Source organism: Aythya fuligula, chromosome 2 (assembly GCF_009819795.1).
Source record: "Aythya fuligula isolate bAytFul2 chromosome 2, bAytFul2.pri, whole genome shotgun sequence".
NCBI lineage: Eukaryota > Metazoa > Chordata > Aves > Anseriformes > Anatidae > Aythya > Aythya fuligula.
The window spans coordinates 33,703,793-33,723,344 of record NC_045560.1 but is presented as its reverse complement, the minus strand read 5'-3'; the positions used below and the strand labels follow the sequence as shown (position 1 = coordinate 33,723,344).

Sequence of the window (19,552 nt, the reverse complement as noted above, 5' to 3'; positions counted from 1 at the left end):
TTATACTTGCAGTTTATGCTTACATTAAACATGATTAACGGTTCTCCAGACATGGGAATGAGTGTACAGGAAGGAAGGAAGGGAAGGTAATACTGCCAGCTTGCACAATTGTGCTGGAAACAGGACGACATTTAAGAAATCTGTGGCACTGCCTTCATATTTTCCTGCTTGGAGTGGCAGAAAACTCCATCCCTCTCCAAGGGGTAGTATCAAGGAGTAGAAAATATCCTTGTACCTTGCAAAGACAGCAAAAAAGCTCCCTTGTCCTTTGCCATAAGGGAAGGAAGTATGCAAGTAGAGGAAGGATGTGGCCTCTGGTATGAGTGCTTTCTGCTCCACGTAGAGCATGTTCCTGGGTGGCTGCTCTGTATCTGATCAGCAGATGCAGGGGTTACCATTATACTGAGAGGTCCTGGGCAATTTTGTCTTCTCCTAGTAACCACTGCACTTTGCCTTTTTGCTCAGAGCAATGTAAAATCAACTGTTCTGGTTTCATGTCTTCAAACTTTTCTTCTGAGTGGTAAGAGCGGGATGTTGACAGTTGTTAGTGATTGTATTACTACAGGAACTTTTTGTGGGAGTAATGCCTTATACTGACCATACCCCATGTCTTGCAAATGATGTTTTAAATGTCATATGCTCTCAGAAACTGTATGCCAGAACTTCAGCTTCAGAACAGTGTTGAGCTGTGCATAGGTCTGCTAGGCAAGATGGCTGGTATGCAGTGCAAGAGTCTTCGTACAGAGAGATAAAAAAATCCATAGAAAAACAGTTGGAGTGTCCCAAAGTTATTTTGTTACACTAAGGACACTCTGCCTTGGGGAATGGGGGAGGGTGAAAGAAGCTGCCAGGTGTACATAAGAGCCCAAGAGTATAGGACAGAGGAAGGGAAGAGTTGTGGTGTATGCAGGAGAGCACATGGGGTGTTGTAGGTCAGATGGAGAGTACTTGAGGCAGCTGCAGGGGGGATAGACAATGGCAGTGAGAAGCATAAAGTATAAAAATAATGCATGCTATTGAACTTTACTGATAGAATAAGGAACAGACCTACAGAGGGAAGTAGGTATAGGGCTGAGCTGGGTAATGAGACTGTCTGACAGTGTAGAGATTATAGAGAAAATAAAGGGAATGCAGAGGCAGGAGGCTGAGGAAGGGAGATGGCTGGCATGGCAGGGTTATTTCATCACAGTCTAGTAATATAACCTGTAGATGTGGAAACCATATAGCTCCTATTTCTGCCTGTTTGTTTGAAGCTAAATTTTGGTCCTAAAATACTCAGTCATGCTATTAGGAGAGGTTGTTCCCTCCTGAAGGCTCCAAAAATGAACTTTGGTTATATCCACAAACCTCAGCATGGAAAATGCACCTATGTTAGAGTCGCACAAAAGTCCAGAATTACAAGTGTGTTCAGTAGAGGTAGAGCAAACATTTAACAAGGCAAGGAAGAAGCTTTAAATGTGTGTTTGTGATTGGGATATGCTGTAGACCAGACTACTGGATTGCCCACCTCCCTAAGGAATGTGAAGTATTTACATAAAATTAAAGTTGTTGGTTTTTTTTTTGTTTTTTTTTTTTTTTTTTTGTTTTTAAAAAGTCACAGAATTCCCATCTGAAGAAGAAATAGATTTGTTAGAAAAAGTGACTGTAGTTCCAAAACTATCTGCATAACTCTGTGTGCAGTTTACTGCTCCAAAGGCTTGATAGCCTGTATCTTTCCAATGTTTTTTTTTTTTTTTTTTTTTTTTTTTTTTTTTTTTTTTTTTTTTTTTTAATGTGTTTGTTTTACTATGTATCAGTAACAATAACCATCATTTCCTTTCCTGGTATTTTAGGTACAGAGAGAGCTGGCTGCTGTCATTGCCTTGAAAGCAAGGAAGTCAGGTGAGTCAGATTGGACTTTAGAGAGGTTTTTATAACATTGTTCCTTTTTGTTATTGAAGTATTTGAATTTTCACTGCTGTCTCATTAACATTGGGAAGCAAAGATAGCAGACCTCGTTCCTCTCTCACTGGAGAATCTGTGTACACAGCACAGTGCAATTACTGTGAAGTTTTACTTCCTCTCACTTGTCACATCTAATGGCCTATCTGATAAAATCTGAATGTTATGGTTGAATTGAACTTGGGTCTCTTTCTGGCCAATGTCATCTTTATCTCTGGGTTTCCACTTTATAAAAGAACAACAACAAAAAAAAATTCCTGTGTTTGCTTTTATGGCCCTGTATTTCATGCCATCTTTGCTGTATTTTACCTGCCATGTCAGGTGAGTTTCTTTATCCTAAAGCAAAAGACCAACTTTATGTGTTGAGAACATGCTTTCCTTAAGACTCCTCTGGTACATACAGAGGGCTATGAAGGCAATTCTCTGTTATCAGGGCAGTAGAAGGGAAAAGCCAAGTGGATTACTGTAAAACCTCTCAGAATATAAACACTAGAGCACATGTTGGTGATACAGTGTAAAGAAATACTAAGATACATGGTCATCTCAGCTTTGTCAGGGTTTATCAGCACAACCACTTTCTTAGCTCTGCCTGAGAGTTTTAAAAAAACACAACATTACTACACCAGAGTAAAGAAATCTACTTGACTCAATACAGAGTTAACTCTACACTGTCTACACCTGTAGGATAGTTAATCTGCAGATAGGGCGAAACGCCTGTGGCAAAGGGAGAGTTGAATGTGTTACTACAGTAAACCAGAGGTGGAATTGACTTAAATTTTATTGGCATGTTCCCAAAGCTATTAAGGTCTCTGGGACTATTTTTATGAAGCATCTCTTGTGACTTCAGTGATTTTGCTAGAAGTTGAGATCATGGATCTTGGACTTTGAGCTATTTTCTGACTTGTAACCAATATGGTGTCATATGATTTGTATGTCTGTCTACCTGCTGCTTGCAAGCACAGCACAAAAGTTATTATATGCTACACACAAAATATCTTAAACTAAAGACACCAGAAGATGTGGTTGGCATATCTGCAAATATTTCTGTATGCAAATATAAGTATTACAAAAATATTGCAGACACTGTGATGCCTGTTGGTCTTGAAATAGAAGTACCCATAGGTTACATCCATTGCCATCTGTAAATGTAAATCCGCAGAAGGTAATCATAAATTGAATCGTGAATTCAGACCTAAGCTGCTTCTGTGAGTGTCACAGCTTTGCTTCTGGGGCTGCTGTAGTAGTTCAAAAAACATCAACACCCCTCACCTGCTTACCCTCACCTTTTGTCACCCCAGTCCCACCTCAATGTTAATGTCTGAACATGGAAATGCTTCTGCTCTGGTTTAGTGCAGAGCAGAACAGGTTATTATAAGGAGGATTGGAAGATTCCTTTTGTTTTGCCATAAAATATGTTAAGAGAGTGGTTCCACGTACCTTGTACTTAGCCATTTTACAGCTCCAAGAAATCTCTGTTTCTATTTCTCCTCTTCAGTTGTGTCGGCAAATATTATTACTGCTATTGTTAACAAACAAAACCTTATTCCCCAAACGAGTTGTCTTTAACCTGAATTAGCATCTCATTTCCTTTTGGCTCCATAAGCAGTTGTGTCAGTACAAAATGGGATGGGCAGCCGGATCAGGAATGAGCTGCAGGAGAGTAAGCAGAACACAGGGAGCAGGTAGAAATATTTTACTTAAAAATCACAGCCTTAAATAAACAAAGCTCCCTGTAGAGCTGGAAAGTGCTGACCAGGCTTTCCTAACACATTAATGTAAACACCAGCAATATCGGTTTAGATCTGGACAAAAGATACCTCTTTAGTCAGTTTAACTAGCACACGCTTGTTTTTGAAATTTGCATTTCTTTATGCCTCGTCTTGGATGACTGTAAAAAAAAAGTATGGCTACTTGAACAGGCATAACTGTAAGGACTAATTTAAGTTAATGAGTTTACTACAGTAGGAGTGAAGTAAATTAGGGTGGTTGATTATGCTTATTTGTTTTATTGCTGATGGTTAAGTTCACAGCATAGCAGTTGTTGTGAGCAATGCTGTGCGTGGTGAACTAAAGTATATTTCACAGAAAGTACTTCTGGAGCTAAAAGCCACAGTATCTTTCTAAGATATTGTTCTTCTAACCTTGTCCAAGACTCCATATAATTCCAGGAAATAAACCAACACAGATCAGACAGAGTTGATTTTGGCATTAAAAGAGCGGCACATGGCTATTGGGCCAGCTGCCTTGGTTTGCTTCCAGGCTGGTGTGAATGATGTGGGTGCCAGGTTTGTATGCCCTGGGATTGATGAAGGCTGGCTATGGGCATCATCCTACCTGGCTGGGTGGAACCTGAGTGCTTTTTATTTTTATTTTTTTACATCAGTATCCAAAAGCTTTCCTAGAGGTCTGCAGCATGAAAACCAAAGCAGAAATTTCCACCGTACTGCTTTTTGATGGCTTGGTGTTTTTTAAATTACAGTGTTTCAAAAGGTTTTCCCTGGACAGCTTCTTAGCATTACCAGTAAGAGCAAAAAAAAAAGAGTATTTTCCTTCTTAATAAAAAGACTGTGTAATTTGTTTCTAAATTACTTTAATTTCTGAATATACCTCTGCCTTTAGAGAGGCACTTTTGGGTGATTTAATTGCATTAGAAAAACTGGCTGATAAAAGTTTTAATATTACATGTCAAGGACTGTCGTAGTAATCGCTGGGCCACACTGCATGAAAAGTGCTATACAAGCACCTCAGCTTCCTCTGCAAGAGGTGAATAGGGTCCAACCACTAATATCTGCTGTGCTTGGAAACATTGCCTTTGGTTATCAGGGTGAAACAAGCAGTTTGTTTTTATTGAAATGAAGCTTGGGCTGCTACACAGTGGTAGAAGAGATTCAGTGTATGAGAAGCAGTGATTATAGCTATTTGAGTTCTTGGGTCAGAATGGCTGCTTCAGCTCAGAGATTTAGATGCTGTCTGTATCTACTGACAAAATGCTTTGAAAACCAAGGCAGAGCGATGAGCCTGATGTGGGGTAGGGCAGAGTATCAAATTCATGCTAGCACAGGATCTGGCTTGATGGAGAATGTCAGCTAGCAGAAAATGAAGCCTGTAGGGCGTGGAGGAGAATGCTTTTCCTCCAGAGGTGTTCTTTAGTCTTTATTGTGGGGTGGGAGAAGAAGAGAAAAACATAAAACTGACAAATGGCTGAAGGAAAAATGCAGAACCTGAGGAATGAAAAGCTTGTAAGCTGTGGAAAAGACTTCCCTTTTCTTATTTAAAATGAACACTGCACTTATACCACTCCAATAGCAAGGTGAAAGCAGATGGATAGGTACTTGAGAGCCCTCATGCAGAGGGAACTCAGCATCAGTAGTTCCTTTGTAAATAGAACTAAAAATTGGGGTAAAACTCATGTCTGTAATCGTGAAGTCTTGATGGACTTTAGTAACACTGTTAACCAGAAAACACATTTATATTTCAATAGAATAAAGCTCTCATGATAAAGCTGACCTAAGAGGAGGAAATGAGCTTATGCACTTCTCTGTGGCTTATTAAAAAATGCATTAAAATTGTTCTTGGTTAACTTCAGAAATAAATAGATTAAATGCTGTCAAGCTCAGTTTGGTAACAGGTCTTGGGGAAGCAAATAACTGGAGAAGAAGACAACTTTGTTTTTAATTGCAGGTACTTGGCATTATAATTGTTTTGTTTACTTATACCTTTCTGGTTTCTGATCGCTTCTGCGAGTGTGCTGGAACACATATAGCCTCCATTCTGAAGGTTTACAAGGGTTGGCATTTATCTCAATTGCTTGTCATGGCTCATGACATGTTCCTTATGTGTTAAAAATGGTGGCTAAAACAAGGAGAAAATGCAGCAAACAGCCTAAGGCTGGAGACTCTAGCCAGTGGTGTAGCTACACAGATACATCAGAGCTGATCAAAGTCTGTCAGGTGGATGCTCTGAGCTCGAGTTAATCCTGTCAACAAGCAGGAAGCCTTGCATCTGTGTGCATGAACCTAGTTGTACTCCTGGCATTGCCCAACAAATTCCTTTAACTTTATATCTAAAGGAAGCAGCCAGCAGGGGGTCACTTCTCCCCTCCCTGCAGGGCAACCACAAAAGCCCTTGCTCTTGTGTGCATTTTTGCTTCCTCTTAGGAACGTGATTCAGTTTTGCATAACATCGTTAGATACTTTTTGGTCATACCATTCTTAAATTGACAAGCAATATATATATTTTTTTTATAATAGTATGAGTTTGTAATATATTAACTCTATTGAGATGTTGTGGATTGCCTCCCTCTTAATACTGATTTACATCTATGCATATCCACCCTTCCCCTTTATTTTTGCATTGCTTCTGTCAGAACTCGGTTGTCTATGCGGTGTGCTTAGTATTTTCATTTTGGGGCAGACAATTCAATGCAAACCAGTCATTGGGCTTGAGCTTTGCCGACATGAATGGAAAACAAGCTGTGAACACCTCTTCCTTTCTCCAGCCGCAGTACCACCTCTTGAGCACGGCTGTCAGAGCTGTTTGCATGGCTGTACTTAAATGCACTCCAGGCAAAGTCAGCCTGGTTAAAAACACACTAGCAGCCAGGCTGAGTCAGGTTAAAAGTCCACCCAGCTCTGATCCCACTGTGAGTGATGACTCGAGGATGCTTAGGGCAGGGAAACAGAACGAGTACAAGCAGTCTTTCTGATGTGCTCACTCAGCATCCACCGGGCTGTGCTAGAGTTGTCTTGCTGTACTCACACTGTTGAGATGGGCAGCACTTGGTGGACCTTCCTTCCATTAATTTGTCAAATTGCTTTTTGAACCCACTTAACTTCAGACCTTTTTCACATCTTGTGGCAGTGAGTCCCACAGTTCATGTGTGCGGTATGTGAAAGCATATTTTTTCTTGATTGTTTTAAGCGCATTCACCATGACCCTCAGTGTATTGTGATACAACTTTTTGGTTATGTAAAATGGTGAATAATCCATTTCCAATCTGTCATCATACTGTTCACTATCTTGTGCCCTTCTGTCATAACCTCAGTGAGTTGTCTCATTTCCAGGCTAAAACACTAGTCACTCCTTATATTAAATCTCTTTGATTCTGATAATCTTTGCATTGTCTTCTATTATATTGTTTTGAGATGAGGGCAGCCAGAACAGCATGCAGTATTTAACATGTGGAAGCACCCCAGTTTATGCAGGCAGGAGTTAATACTGAAGTTAAAATGGTATTATAGCATTCTGTTTTGTAACATTTCAATTAATTATTAATCCTCTTTTTTTTTTCATATTTTTCTTTTTGATCCCTACTAAGTATTGAGCTAATATGTTTTAGAAAACCAAACTGTTCAAAGTTGTGATTGAGCACTACTTGTTGCCCTCATACAGTTACATCTGATTTTTCCAATAGGCGTTATTTTCCATTTGTCAGTATTGGACTTTATATGTGATTTTTTTCCTCCCTGCTACTCAGTGTCTTTAGATCCTCTTGGCAGATCTGCACAGTTGGTTTTAGACCTGACTACACTGAGCAGCCTGTGTGCCAACAAACATGTGTGGCTTTTGCTCTGCTGCAAAGCCACACATCAATGTGACATACATTGATGTGTGGCTTTGCAGCAGAGCAAATTGGACAGCTCAGTGCTTCCAGAAGGGGTGCTCCTGCTCGCCTTGCCCTGAATGTGGGTGTGAAGAGCTCACACTTTGTCTGATGTGTGTGCAGTGCTGTTCTGCAGGGCTGAGAGGTGCTGGAGTTGGTACAAAGCAAGGGAGGCAGCTTCTTATCAATGGGCTGGGGAGCTGGATGTGGGAAGGAGCCCAGAAATGTGCCTTTTGGCAGCATTGAGCTGTTTTATCAGCTTACTTAACTCAGGAAGCTGTGTCTTGACCACTTAGCCCTTTTCCTAAAGTAGCACATATCATTGTGAGACTTCCTAGTAACTTTCCTCCATAAGAATTAGAAAAAAAAAAAAAAAAAAAAAGTCAGTTAATGCTGTATGAATGTTCTATGTTGTCATTATTTCCTTGTAGAAGAGTTGTTATATAGATGCAGAAAACCTTGAGAATTTGGAGTGGTACACATACTTGAAAATGAAGTTAAAAATACATGATCCAAGGTCACCAAAGAGTGGAGCAGTTCCATATTATGTTTTAATCTGGAACATATTAGGTACTCTTTAAAGACACAAGTCTTGTAAATAAGTAGATATATAATACCTCTCTGAAATGGGCACATTTTATTATCACTTATTTTCTGCCATTGAAAAACCTCAGGGACTGGAGGAACTTGTTCCCATTCACAGAACAAAATGGCAGTCGTGCTACAGACGTGTACTTTTTCCTTTGTGGAAAAATTGAGAGAGTTTGAAAGGTAGGGAAAGGTTACAACACAACATTTATATCAAAAATATCATGCTGCTTTTGTGTCCCCTTAGGTCTGTTGCCAGTGGGTTCATTTACTTGATTTAAGTAAGACCTTATTTCATTACAACTTTTAATTCCACTAACCATCAAGTTCTTGAAAGGAAGGGTCAAACTTAGCAAAATATGTAGAATAAGATGGATTTCTTCTGTGAATGTGGTTAGGCTGGACGTTAGGAGAAATTTCTTTACTGAAAGGGTTGTGTGGCATTGGAATGGGATGCCCAGGGAAGACATTGAGCCACCATCCCTGGAGGTCTTCAAGAAACGTGTGCATGTAGGACTCAGTAGCATGGTTTAGTGGTGGACTTTAGCTAAATGTTAGACTAGATTATCTTAGAGGTTTTTTCCAACCTGAATGATTCTATGGTTCTGTAATTTATCCTGGAGATAAATTACAAAATGCTCAAAATCAAAGTGCACACGTGCTGAGCTTTAGATTGGGCTCAGTAACTTTACCTTTACTTTTCCTATTCAGCCTAAAAGTTGTACTTGAAAACATATTCAGTGATATTTTTAAAGTTACATTGTGCTTCTAGGATTTTGTGCTCTGAAGAGAAGTAATCATGTAGGCAGGCAGCACTTCAGGAAGATGGAGTCAGGCTCCCTCTAACACTGGTAAGCGGAGCATTTTGTGCTCTGCAACCAGGGACAGAGTGTGGGACACGCATAGAGCTCTGCTGTGCTGTGTCAATGACCACCTGGTTTATACTACCCAGTGATTTCTGGTTTTTGTAGTTTCAGAATTTGAGACATCATTATTTCTGCATGATTTATAAGGTGCATACATGAAAATGAGCAATGCAAAATAGCTGCATAGATGATTGATGTTTTGCAAATGCATGGTAAGAGATTGCACAGTAAGGTCAAAATGAAAATAATCATGCAAAAAACAGTTCCCAGGTGAAAGTTTTGTTTTCGGTCCATTGGGAGAGGCATTTACAGAGTTCACAGAATCTGTTTGTTCAGAGTCCTCTTTGTTTCCTGTTCCTTTCCTGGCCATGCCCATAGGTTATTTCCATGGAATAGAGTGAAGTTTCACTTTGCACCAGCCTGCTCTGTCACTGTCCCTCTGCATGCCTGTATGAACATTTCCCAGCTCCATTTCCTCCACAATTCCAGCATCTCATTTCAGGCAGCTTTTTTTAGAGATGCATTTGTTGCTGCTTGATTTTTTTTTTAATCAATTTTAAATATGTTGATGAGAAGAAATGTCTAAAAACACTGGGTAAAATTTTTGTGTATTCAGCTATTGAATGGTTTTCCTTGAGCTGCTATTGCTACAAAGAACATCACTTACGTAATCCTACATTGTTTGCAACTCATTTTCCACTTCTTTTCTCCTTGGTAAAAAATTATATGAGGTCATATGTTCACAAAGCATGTGTGAAATGTGGCTTTTCCTTTGTATGTGTTACAACATATCAGGAAATTAAAACCAAATCTCCCCTGGCCAGGTAAATCAGTGGCGGCTGGTTATCTAGCAGGAAATGCCCATCTTGTTTAGCCAATGGTTTTATAAATCATGGTCTTCTAACACAGCACAACACAGCACAATCTTGAATGAAATATGGGCCTTCAAAGTCAGATAAAAGGGTTCAGTTCTGATAAATAAAATAAACAGAAATTTCTAACAAAAACATTGTACTAGAATGTGAAAAGAATAGTAGCAAAAGCTGCTGGCCACATAGCTTGAGTTGGGAAATATTGGTTGCTCTACTTTGTGCACTCATTCTTTAATTTACAATGGCTATATAACATAGGGAGGAGGAAGTCTCATTTAAACAGAGGTTTGTCCTCCAATGGTCATTCAGATGCAGTGAAAAGGGACCATGACTTAATGATGTGTGGTTCAGAAAGATCAAATCTACATCTGTCAGCCTCCGTTCTTACCAGTCTGGATTTGCTCTGTTTAGATTTGATTCCTACCCTTGCTCTTATCTGTTCCTTTTTGATAAACTCTGCAATGAGAGGAAATGTTTTTTTTTGCATAATTTTCAGGAGTCCTGTTTCCTATTTCAGATCTGAAAAATGGCTTGTAGCAATAAGACCCTTGGGAACTTATTTTTCTGGATGGAAACTAGATGAGCATAATGAGCCTCTCTGCAAATTCAATAGTAGTTCTATACCTAAGGTCAAGGAGAAGTTAATGACCATTTTTTACATACTGAAATCTGTTATGAAACTGACATTACATTTCATGTTTCTGTCATTAAAAAAAAAAAGAAAAAAGAATTAATTTATATGAAATTGATTTAAGATACAAAGCATAAGTATCATCACTCTCAGATTAGTATTTGAGAAAAACTAGCATCATTGTCAATTTTGCAATAGTTCATTCCCAAATTTACAAGCACCTTTATTCCATTCCATGCTTGCTGTGCCTTTTTAGATACAAAGGTGATGAACAAGGCTGTAAGCTGGAGACTCTTTAATAATTTTTGCATTTTCTTTGTTTCTTTAATTAGCTGATTTACTCAGCTGATTGCACAGCTGTCTGGGCAACACCCCCCCAAGGGCCTGCCAACTGTTTCAGAGATATGTAGTGTACTCAGAAAAGGGAAATCTGTACAATGATTTGCATATATATATATATGCAGAAATAGTGGCAAGGAATGAGAAAGCTCAAAGGCAATTTTTGTATTGCTAATAAAAGAAATCATGTTAAGGATGAGCTTAAAAAGCTTTCTCTTTTCAGTAATTTCTGGGAAAAGATTACAGTTTCATGGTAAATAAGGAACCAATTCTCAGTTGGAGGGTTTTATTCCTGGGATTATCACTGTGTTTTATACGCAGCTTTCGGAGATTTCAAAGTTGTTCCGTGCTTGTTGTTTTTCCCCATTTTATTTGCAATAAAACTAGGAAAACACAGCAGTATGTATGAAGATCTGGTCTGGCTTAAATGGTCCTCCAGACCTGAGCTTTGTAAAACATTTACTTGCTGCTCATCTCCTTCCCACCACTCAGCTCTAGTGCCTTGTGTAATAAGCTAGAGGACTTGTCTTTTATTTTCCCCAACTGTATCAACTGGAACTATTATTTTTTTCCCCACTCTGATAAATTAATAAGCATCAGCAAACATGACAGCGTCATACAGCCCTGAGCTGCCATAGTAACCAACCTCTGTAGAGCCCTCTCTATGCCCTCCATGAAGAACAAGGGATATCACAAGCTCCATTGTTCAAAATAATAAAGTCTTCAAAAAACTTGAACTGGGCTTAGAATCATATGATTTTTAAAAATGCCTTTTTTTTTTTTTCTTTCATTTTTTTTTTTTTTCTGAGAAGTTTCATGCTGGAAACTTCCTTTGGATAAAAAGAGGGGGGGGGGGGGGGGGGGAAGGGGTGAAAGGAGGGAGAGAAAAACAGAAAGAGAAGAAACATGCCTCTAAAAAATGTGGGATATAAGAAGAATGCTAGAAGTTGTGAACTTCCCAAGAGCTGATGATAAATCAACTGGTGCAGGCTGCTGGAGATTCAGAGCATTGGACTTTTCCCCCAGGGAATTTTCTTGCAGATTCCTGAGGTCTTTTCAGCAGTGATAGTTTGACAAGGCTGGAAAAACAGCCTATAACTATCCAGCAGTGAAAATCTGCTGGCTTGTCAAATAAACAGAATTCTTCTATTCGGTGATAGGCTCTTTACCAAGTGCCAAGGTGTTGCCTGCCACCCATCTGTGGAGGGTATGTAGGTGCCCTTTGCCCTAGGAAAAAAAGATCCTGGTCCCATGGTTGGGCAGACACTTATTTTGGGGGCTGAAGCTGTTGGTCACAATGATTTTGGGGGCTGAAGCTGTGGCAACGCCAGCTGGCATGATGTCCCCTCTGCTGCCTGCTGCCAAAGTGCTTCGTTCTCAACCAGGGTATCAAACCCAGACTAGTTTAAGGTTGTGGACCCAGGTTTATGTCTGTTCAGAGAGGGAGCAGCAAGGGTGGCAGGGTGTGGGACAGCCAGCAGTGATGCGGAGCTGAGTGTAGGACGAACAGATGTCCCTGCCTGCCGTGTCGTGCTGCCCAGCAGCAAAATGGTTAATGGCGGTGGCGTCCCCTCTGCAGCGTTTAAATAATTAGCTCTCAGAGTTCACACCCTATTAAGCCAAAGGGAGGAAGTTCACACCTCTCCTGGTGGTATTGTTCTGGTGGGGCTGGTTGCAGCGCCGATAGCGCAGGGGTTTGTCTGGGGAAGGTTATCTTCGCTGCCAGAAGGGGTAGAAAGAAGAAACTTCATTTATGGCAGAGGAAGAAAGCCGTGCTGCTGCACAATAGAGCAAAGCCTCTGGGAAGATTGTAATGCTGTGGGTTCCAGGACTTTTTTATGGATGGATTTATTATTATTATTTTTTTTAAACTGTCCTTTCTACTTTCACTCAGGCAAAAGATTCTGCTGTTTTGTGTAGCACAAAGTACGTGTTGTATGATGTGACTTCTAAAAATCTTGTACATCAAACACAATTTACCTTCAAGTATGGGGTGTACAGAGCAACATCTTGGGGGGCAGCACACTGTGCAATGCTGAATCCCCTGGCAGTGATGCTTCTGTAGGCACAAGACAGCACTCGGTGCTGGGGGTGGCTCTTGGGACCCTGCTGCATGCCAGGCAGGCTAGCAGGGAGCTCTTTGGCATGCCTCCGATTCTCCAGGCTGCTCAGGGAGATGAATCTTAAATTTGCTTTAAACTCTGTGGTGAGGCCATAAAAGCAGGGGAGCACTGTGGGTCAGAAATGTTGACACAAAGGATGTGCTTGGTTCCTGTATCAGTGATGGTTGTGTTCCCTTTCCCTTCTAATCCCCTTGTGATGGCTGACTTTGCTGACATAGCTAGTACATGATTTACTTTTCCTTCTTATTTCTTTGTTATTTTTTTCTGCTGATTTAATGAGCTGAAATCAGATTGCTAAAGGATAAAGCTCTCTCCTACAAGAACTCTGTATTCCAAAGTTAGTTTTATAGAAGAGTCCTCTAGCTAGACCTCAGCTGTGGTCCACAGGGACTCAAGGAACTCAAATCAGATGATGCCCCTTGTGATCCTGAAGTGACCATAGAAAAGTCAACATCCTGAATTCCTTAGGCTAAGTTGCAAATGGACGCATTTGAGCTGCACATTAACAAGCTAATGCTCATTTAACATCTTTTTCTTTCATTCATGGTGACCTTTCCCATAGACCAAAGGAGGAGAAATGCTGCAGGTAGAAAAGGGGGCCGGTCACTATACATTTGTATACAGACCAGGGTAGACCCCCTTTGCTTTTCTGTGGTGTTGCTACTTTGTCAGATGTGCTGGAGCATTCGTATCATAAGGAGAGAATCAGGGTTTATGCTGGCAGTAAAGGCAGTGGTTGGCCCAGCTCCAAAATTCACAACTTTTTTGCATGTACACATCACAGTTTTAGGGAGCTGTCCCAGAATCAACACTTGCCTGGGAAATAATTTCCCATCCCACCCTAACCTTCCTGTTGCTTTTCCTTCAGTAGAATTTGCAATGCCAAGTCTTTTTAGTCAAAAATTTAAGGCAACTGAGAGTAAGTGGGAAATTACCTTTGAATTCTTATACTTTTTGGCTGAACACTTATTGCATGCACAAGAGCCTGTTAGGGCAGTGCTGAGGCCACAGCCACAGGTTGGTTTCCTGCGTGGGAATTCTTGCACACATAAACCTGTGTACGTCCCATGTCATGGGATGTCTGTGAGTTGGTACTGGGTTAGGATGCAGGCTGTGTACAGAGATACAGCAATTTGTATCATGTGTGCGTGTGTGATGACCCATGGAATAGGAGTATGGTATTCCTATAGGAATATTTTAAGAGATTCATGGTGTTTTGTTGTTGTTGTTTTGTTTTTTATATATAGACAAAACATGTAATAATCTTTTCACACAGAAACCATGAAAATATAATTTAGGCTTGTTATTTGCCAATACGGCCAGCTCAGTTCTCAAGGGACTGTATTCTTTTGTTGGAAAACAAGGTATTAGATGGTGTGATTCTTTCAGTATTACTCCCTCGATGTAGCTAAAGGATTCAAACTGTAGTTGGTTCTTGTGTGTTTGTTGGTTTGTTGTGTCCTCCCTGTCTCTTACCCAATCAGGTTTGTGATGGAAATGTCATGAAAAAGAGGCTGACTCTGCTCCCTCCCTCCCAAGAGGGCTAGGGACACATCACTGGAAGGTCTAGGATTATTTTTTTTTCCTTTATGAAAATATTTACTGGTTCTTTTCTACATTCCTCATGCAGTCTAAACAACACTGAAGCCAAGGGGAGCTGTGTTTGGATTATGAACTTTTTCAGCGTTTTTAGAGCTGAGCTGTGAAATTGCTGGTTAAAAACAAAACAAAAACAGCTTTTTTTTTTTTTTTTTTTTTTTAAATCATGGGTTCATTTAGGGTGTGTCTAAACTGAGTCCATTTTCTCATCAGCTGTAAAATTTCTCATGCTAAAATTGTTCAGCTCCTGAAGCTGTCTGTAACTGCGGAGGCTGAGGACATGCACTTTCCTCTTCTTTGGGCTAGCTGCAAGATGCAATTTCCCACAGCCATTGGTGCTTGCTGTTGTCACTAGTACTGTCCCCTCTCTATTCACCAGCTGGGGTAGCAGCTGTGTGTTCTTTCTCTAAGGTTGGCTGGTTCATTTTGGTCAAAGTAGGTCTGGGCACTGGCCCTGGCCCTGGGCAAGGGTGGGGACACCCATAGCAGAGCAGCAGGGAACTGGTTATCAGCCACCAACCTTTTCCCCATCGCAGCTGGTTGCAGCATCCCCACCTGCTCAGGCTTGTGGGAGAAGCTGCCTGGACCCATGGAGATCACCTGGTTGCTTAAAATGCCATGAGTAGCAGCCAGCATCTGAGGGGATGCTTTGGCCATCAGTGGCTAGCACAAATCGATTTTAGGAAAAACGAGGAAAGTAAAAGGAGAGTTAGGGAAATGTGTTTCTTCTGTCACAGCCATAGATTTGAGCAATTCACAAATGCTCAAACAAATGTATTTTTAGCATTCGTTACTGCCTTCTGGCATTGCAACATTCCTGTCTCATGCCTGTTGTTCTGAGTCACGTTCAGCACATCCATACCCTGAATGCTTCATGCCCTGCAGCTCTGGGAGGAGGAAGGCTGGGACTACAAGGGAAGGGGCTGCACAGAGCCTCTGGCATGGCTGCTTGGAGTAGGTTGCCTTGAGAAACCATGGGATAGGAAAGCAGGGGCCACACAAGGCTTTTGAGGCTGGAACTCCAGTTATGGTTTTACTGGATTGTTACTTTTCCAGCAGTGTCACAATCGTGTTTTGGTTTCACCTGGCTTTGAAGACTACTGTGGTTTAACCCCAATTATAAATGCTTTGTGTTACAACTAGAGACTAACCCGGTATTTTCAGCATTCACCCTGAATTTCAGAGGTTGGCTGGTGAAATGGTGTCAGCAAAGCCACTATTCCAAATTTGTATCAGACCTCTGTTTTCTTTAGATAGTGGATTAAAAAAAAATCGAATAGAATATATTGTGTTGACAAAATTACTTTTTTTCTCTTTTTATAATTGCATCTGTATTACTTTTTATTTATTTATTTATTTATTTTTTAATGGTATAACCGTGCAGGAAGAAAGAAGAATTGCAACCTCTATGGCATAGCAATATCAACAGATATCCTGCAGTAAAAAGAAAATAAATCCGTATCCTTAGAGTTCATGAAGAGTCTAAAGGTACTTTTCTTTTAAGGTGCTGGATGCTGCTGGAGGTTTAAACGAACTTTACCTCATGTCTGCAGCAGACTGAACAAGCCAGATCTCATGGCACCAGTTACCTGCATCAGCTCAGCTGTGGTAACCTGGCTGTGTCTAAAGGTTCAGGCTGAGAGCTCAGGACAGCTTTGGTGAAGGTGGCTGATGAAGCTGGGATAGGCGAGCTCTGTCACTTCAAGGATGCTTTTGTTGTTACAGCTATTATGGAAAAGTCATTTAGTGTGTAGAAAAAGGACAATGGTATTTGAGAGTGGTGGTTGTAAGAAAAGTCACTTCTCACATGTTTCATTGAGTCTTATCTGACTTCCCTGTTGTGTGTCACATTTCAGAATGGCTGAGGGCTTGCTGTCCCCCCACCAAAATATTGTAGGAGGGAGTGTTGACTGGAAGGGGTTCTACTTGGGCTCTGTAGGTACTTTTGCACCCTATAGGTACATCTGTTTACAAAACAAGTCTGATGTGTCCCTCCAAAAGTGGTCCCTGTTTCTTAAGCTATAGACAAGCTGATATCTCTGATTCAGCCCTTCCACAGTTCATGTCTGATCTAAAACTTTTTTCTCCGAAGTCTGGCAAAACTCTGCTGGTGTTAAGTGGTGTTGATTGAGCTAAACTACAGGTTTCTCTTATTGAGCTAGCTGTGAATAATCTTCAATAGACCGTCTTCTGTTACCATTTATTTTTGGAAATGATTTTCATGGATAGTGGTGGTATTTGAGATTGAGATCACTGCTTACATAGAATTTTCCAAGGTTGAGATGAGGGATAAATCTGGTTATTTTGTTTAGTCTGAATTGACCTTCTGCAATGAAATGAAAATAAAGGGATGTCTGTTTTTCATTCGTCATGAGTCATTAAGTCTTGTTATAAGATATAGAAAAGATGGGAGTTTCCTTACATTGCACTTCTTTATCAGGAATAATACAGCAGCAGGAATATACCTATTCAATACTACGTTTTAGTGCTTTGGTAAAATAAGGTATATAGAAGTCAGTCCAAAACCACTCGATGACTTAATTAGAAAGCTAAATTTGGAACCATGTTTGTTATGTTTGATCTAGCCTGGGCCATGCTGCTTTGGGCTTCTTGTGATTAGAACATACACACTTCCAATACATTCTTTCTTTCTTATTTTAGCAATTCATCAAAATGAAGAAAACAACAGTCAAGAAAAAAGAGGGCTAGAAGAGCTCAAGGATACCTCTGATGCTCAGGTAAATGTATAAGATTAACAGCATCTCAGAGACTTTTTCAGATCTACAAGTTGAAGGATCTGTTTCTGATAGCTCTTTAGCACTGGGAAATGGATTTGCCCCAATGTTCTGAGTGGGGAGCCCATAGGAAAGAGAAAGTCTGCTGGATCATGTCATATGTGACTATTTAGAATAAGATTGATGATCACCCTGGGAATTAATCCCATGATGTTGAAATCGGGCAGCATTTTTAAACTCTCTCTGCTCTTTCTAGATAATACACGTAGCATATACCAGATGTGAAAATAAAATGAGATGTGTTTAAGAGGCAAGGGCATATGACATTTTGATTGAAATTTAATCACTGTAAGTAGACATGCAATAAAATGAGGATACTTAAGAGTCACTTGAGTATAAGCAACAACCTTTTTTCTTTCCTTCCCTAACTGCCCTCATTTACAACCAAAACATGCTTCTAGATATTACTCAGAAGAAATTTAACTACATTCTCAAGTATTTTACTGTGGGATTTCTTACCCCTTTTGATTTTGTGAATCTTTTTTGATTAATCTTCAGTTCATTCAGTCATTCAGTTCACTCATTCAAACTGAGCAAGCATAACTATATTAATCATTGTACTGGTACTGATTATTTTTTCTACTTTAAAATTGATTTCTCCCATTTTTGACTTTTTTTTTTTTTTTTTTAATTCTCTGTACCTCTTGAAAATCTTACATCTCCCACCAGTTGTCACCTTTTCTTTTCCTGACACATACAGCTTGTTGTTCCTGTCTCTGATTTCTTTCTTTACGTTTTGCCAGCTATGATCTATGAGAAGCAGGATTTGCATTGATGTCTGACTAACAGCATTCTAATAGGTACAAGCCCTGCATCCATGTCAGCAATACCTGTATCTTTCTAGAGGTACAGGTTCTCTTGAGCACTGTGAGTGCAGAAGAGACTGCAGACACCTTCTGTAGCAGACCTGGATCATGACAGATACCTTGAGGGTGCAGACACAAGAGCCTGGGAGCATGTGGACATACCTCTTGTATCAGCCTGGAACTGGGACTTTTAGCACAGTCTTCACAGTAGTACTTGAGCAAGGTGTTCAGAAATGACCTTTGCTTTTCTGTTCTTAATTGCAGCAAGTCACTAATCTGTTTTGAAAAGAAAAAAGTGTAGGAGCCCTAAGGCATGAAAATTTTGTTACCTAACTTTGATTCCTAAATGACGTCAGTGTGACAAAGAGGGTCAGTCCTCTTACACTTGTGTGTGCACTAACATCACTGAAAAAAAATAATCTGGTTTACCATTTTCTTTTCCATTTTTCATAAATGCTCTGTTTTACTTTATGTTTGTAATTATTATTTTGGGGAAACACTTGTTTGCGTTTATATAAGAGATATGAAAGAAAAGACTACAATGTGTGCTCAAAGCTCATAAGTAGACAGCTAGTAAGATTGCATAGGCAGATGACCAAAAAAACATAAGAATTAATTGTTGGTATTTCTTTGCTCAGATCTTATTTGGTTGTAAATCACCTTCTAAAATTTACAAGAATTTGAAACACATTTAAAATTAATTATTAATTGAGCAGTTAACAGAAGTGTTGAAGTACTCAACGGGGAAGACAGCAGTGGCATTGTCAAAGCAACTGTAGCTCTGATTTGTTCATTAGTCCCATAAAAACGACATTCTGCAAACACTGAATACAGTTTGGGTTAAGGGTGTGAATGATTTTTTCACTTTAGCGAGACCATGCAAGTGACTTGGAGCGAAGCAAATGATCTGTCTAGACAGTGGTGTATGGTTTTTAGTTTTCAGGTTGATCAAAGGTGAAGCCTGTAATAATTACATTATTTTCAAAAGATGCAGACAGAGACAGAGGTACAGTGGGGAAAAAAATCTCTTCTGTTAGCAAAGTTTCAGGGTGTGGTGCCTGCTCTAAACTCTACTCTGTTAAGTATAGAATTGTCATGCCTTGGAGTTAGGTTACAAAACTGTTTGAAATGTGGAGAAAATTCAGTACAGGGATTTTTGAAAGTGAGCATGCTATAAACAGTGTGCCATCCTGTCATCATGGGGATGTTTTAATTCACCTCCGTATCATTACTAGCATATTCATTTATGGCTTTTGCAGATGAAATATTTTAAAAGGGATGTGCTGAAAAAGAAAATGTATTGTCCGCATCTTTCCATTTCCAACCTGAGTATTGACTAATTCATTTTCTTTACCTTATTCCATTTCAAATATTCCATAAACACCTTTAT

The 19,552-nt window shown here is 39.9% G+C and overlaps 1 protein-coding gene across 1 annotated transcript in view; it reads left to right on the top strand.

Moving 5' to 3' along the window:
- RAPGEF5 (Rap guanine nucleotide exchange factor 5) overlaps window positions 1–19,552 on the top strand; it is a 128,182-nt gene that overhangs the window by 14,811 nt on the left and 93,819 nt on the right. Inside the window, exons 4-5 of the mRNA XM_032181219.1 lie at window positions 1,833–1,881; window positions 17,223–17,299. Coding sequence (XP_032037110.1) covers window positions 1,833–1,881; window positions 17,223–17,299 — 126 coding nt within the window. The remainder of the gene's footprint in view (window positions 1–1,832; window positions 1,882–17,222; window positions 17,300–19,552) is intronic.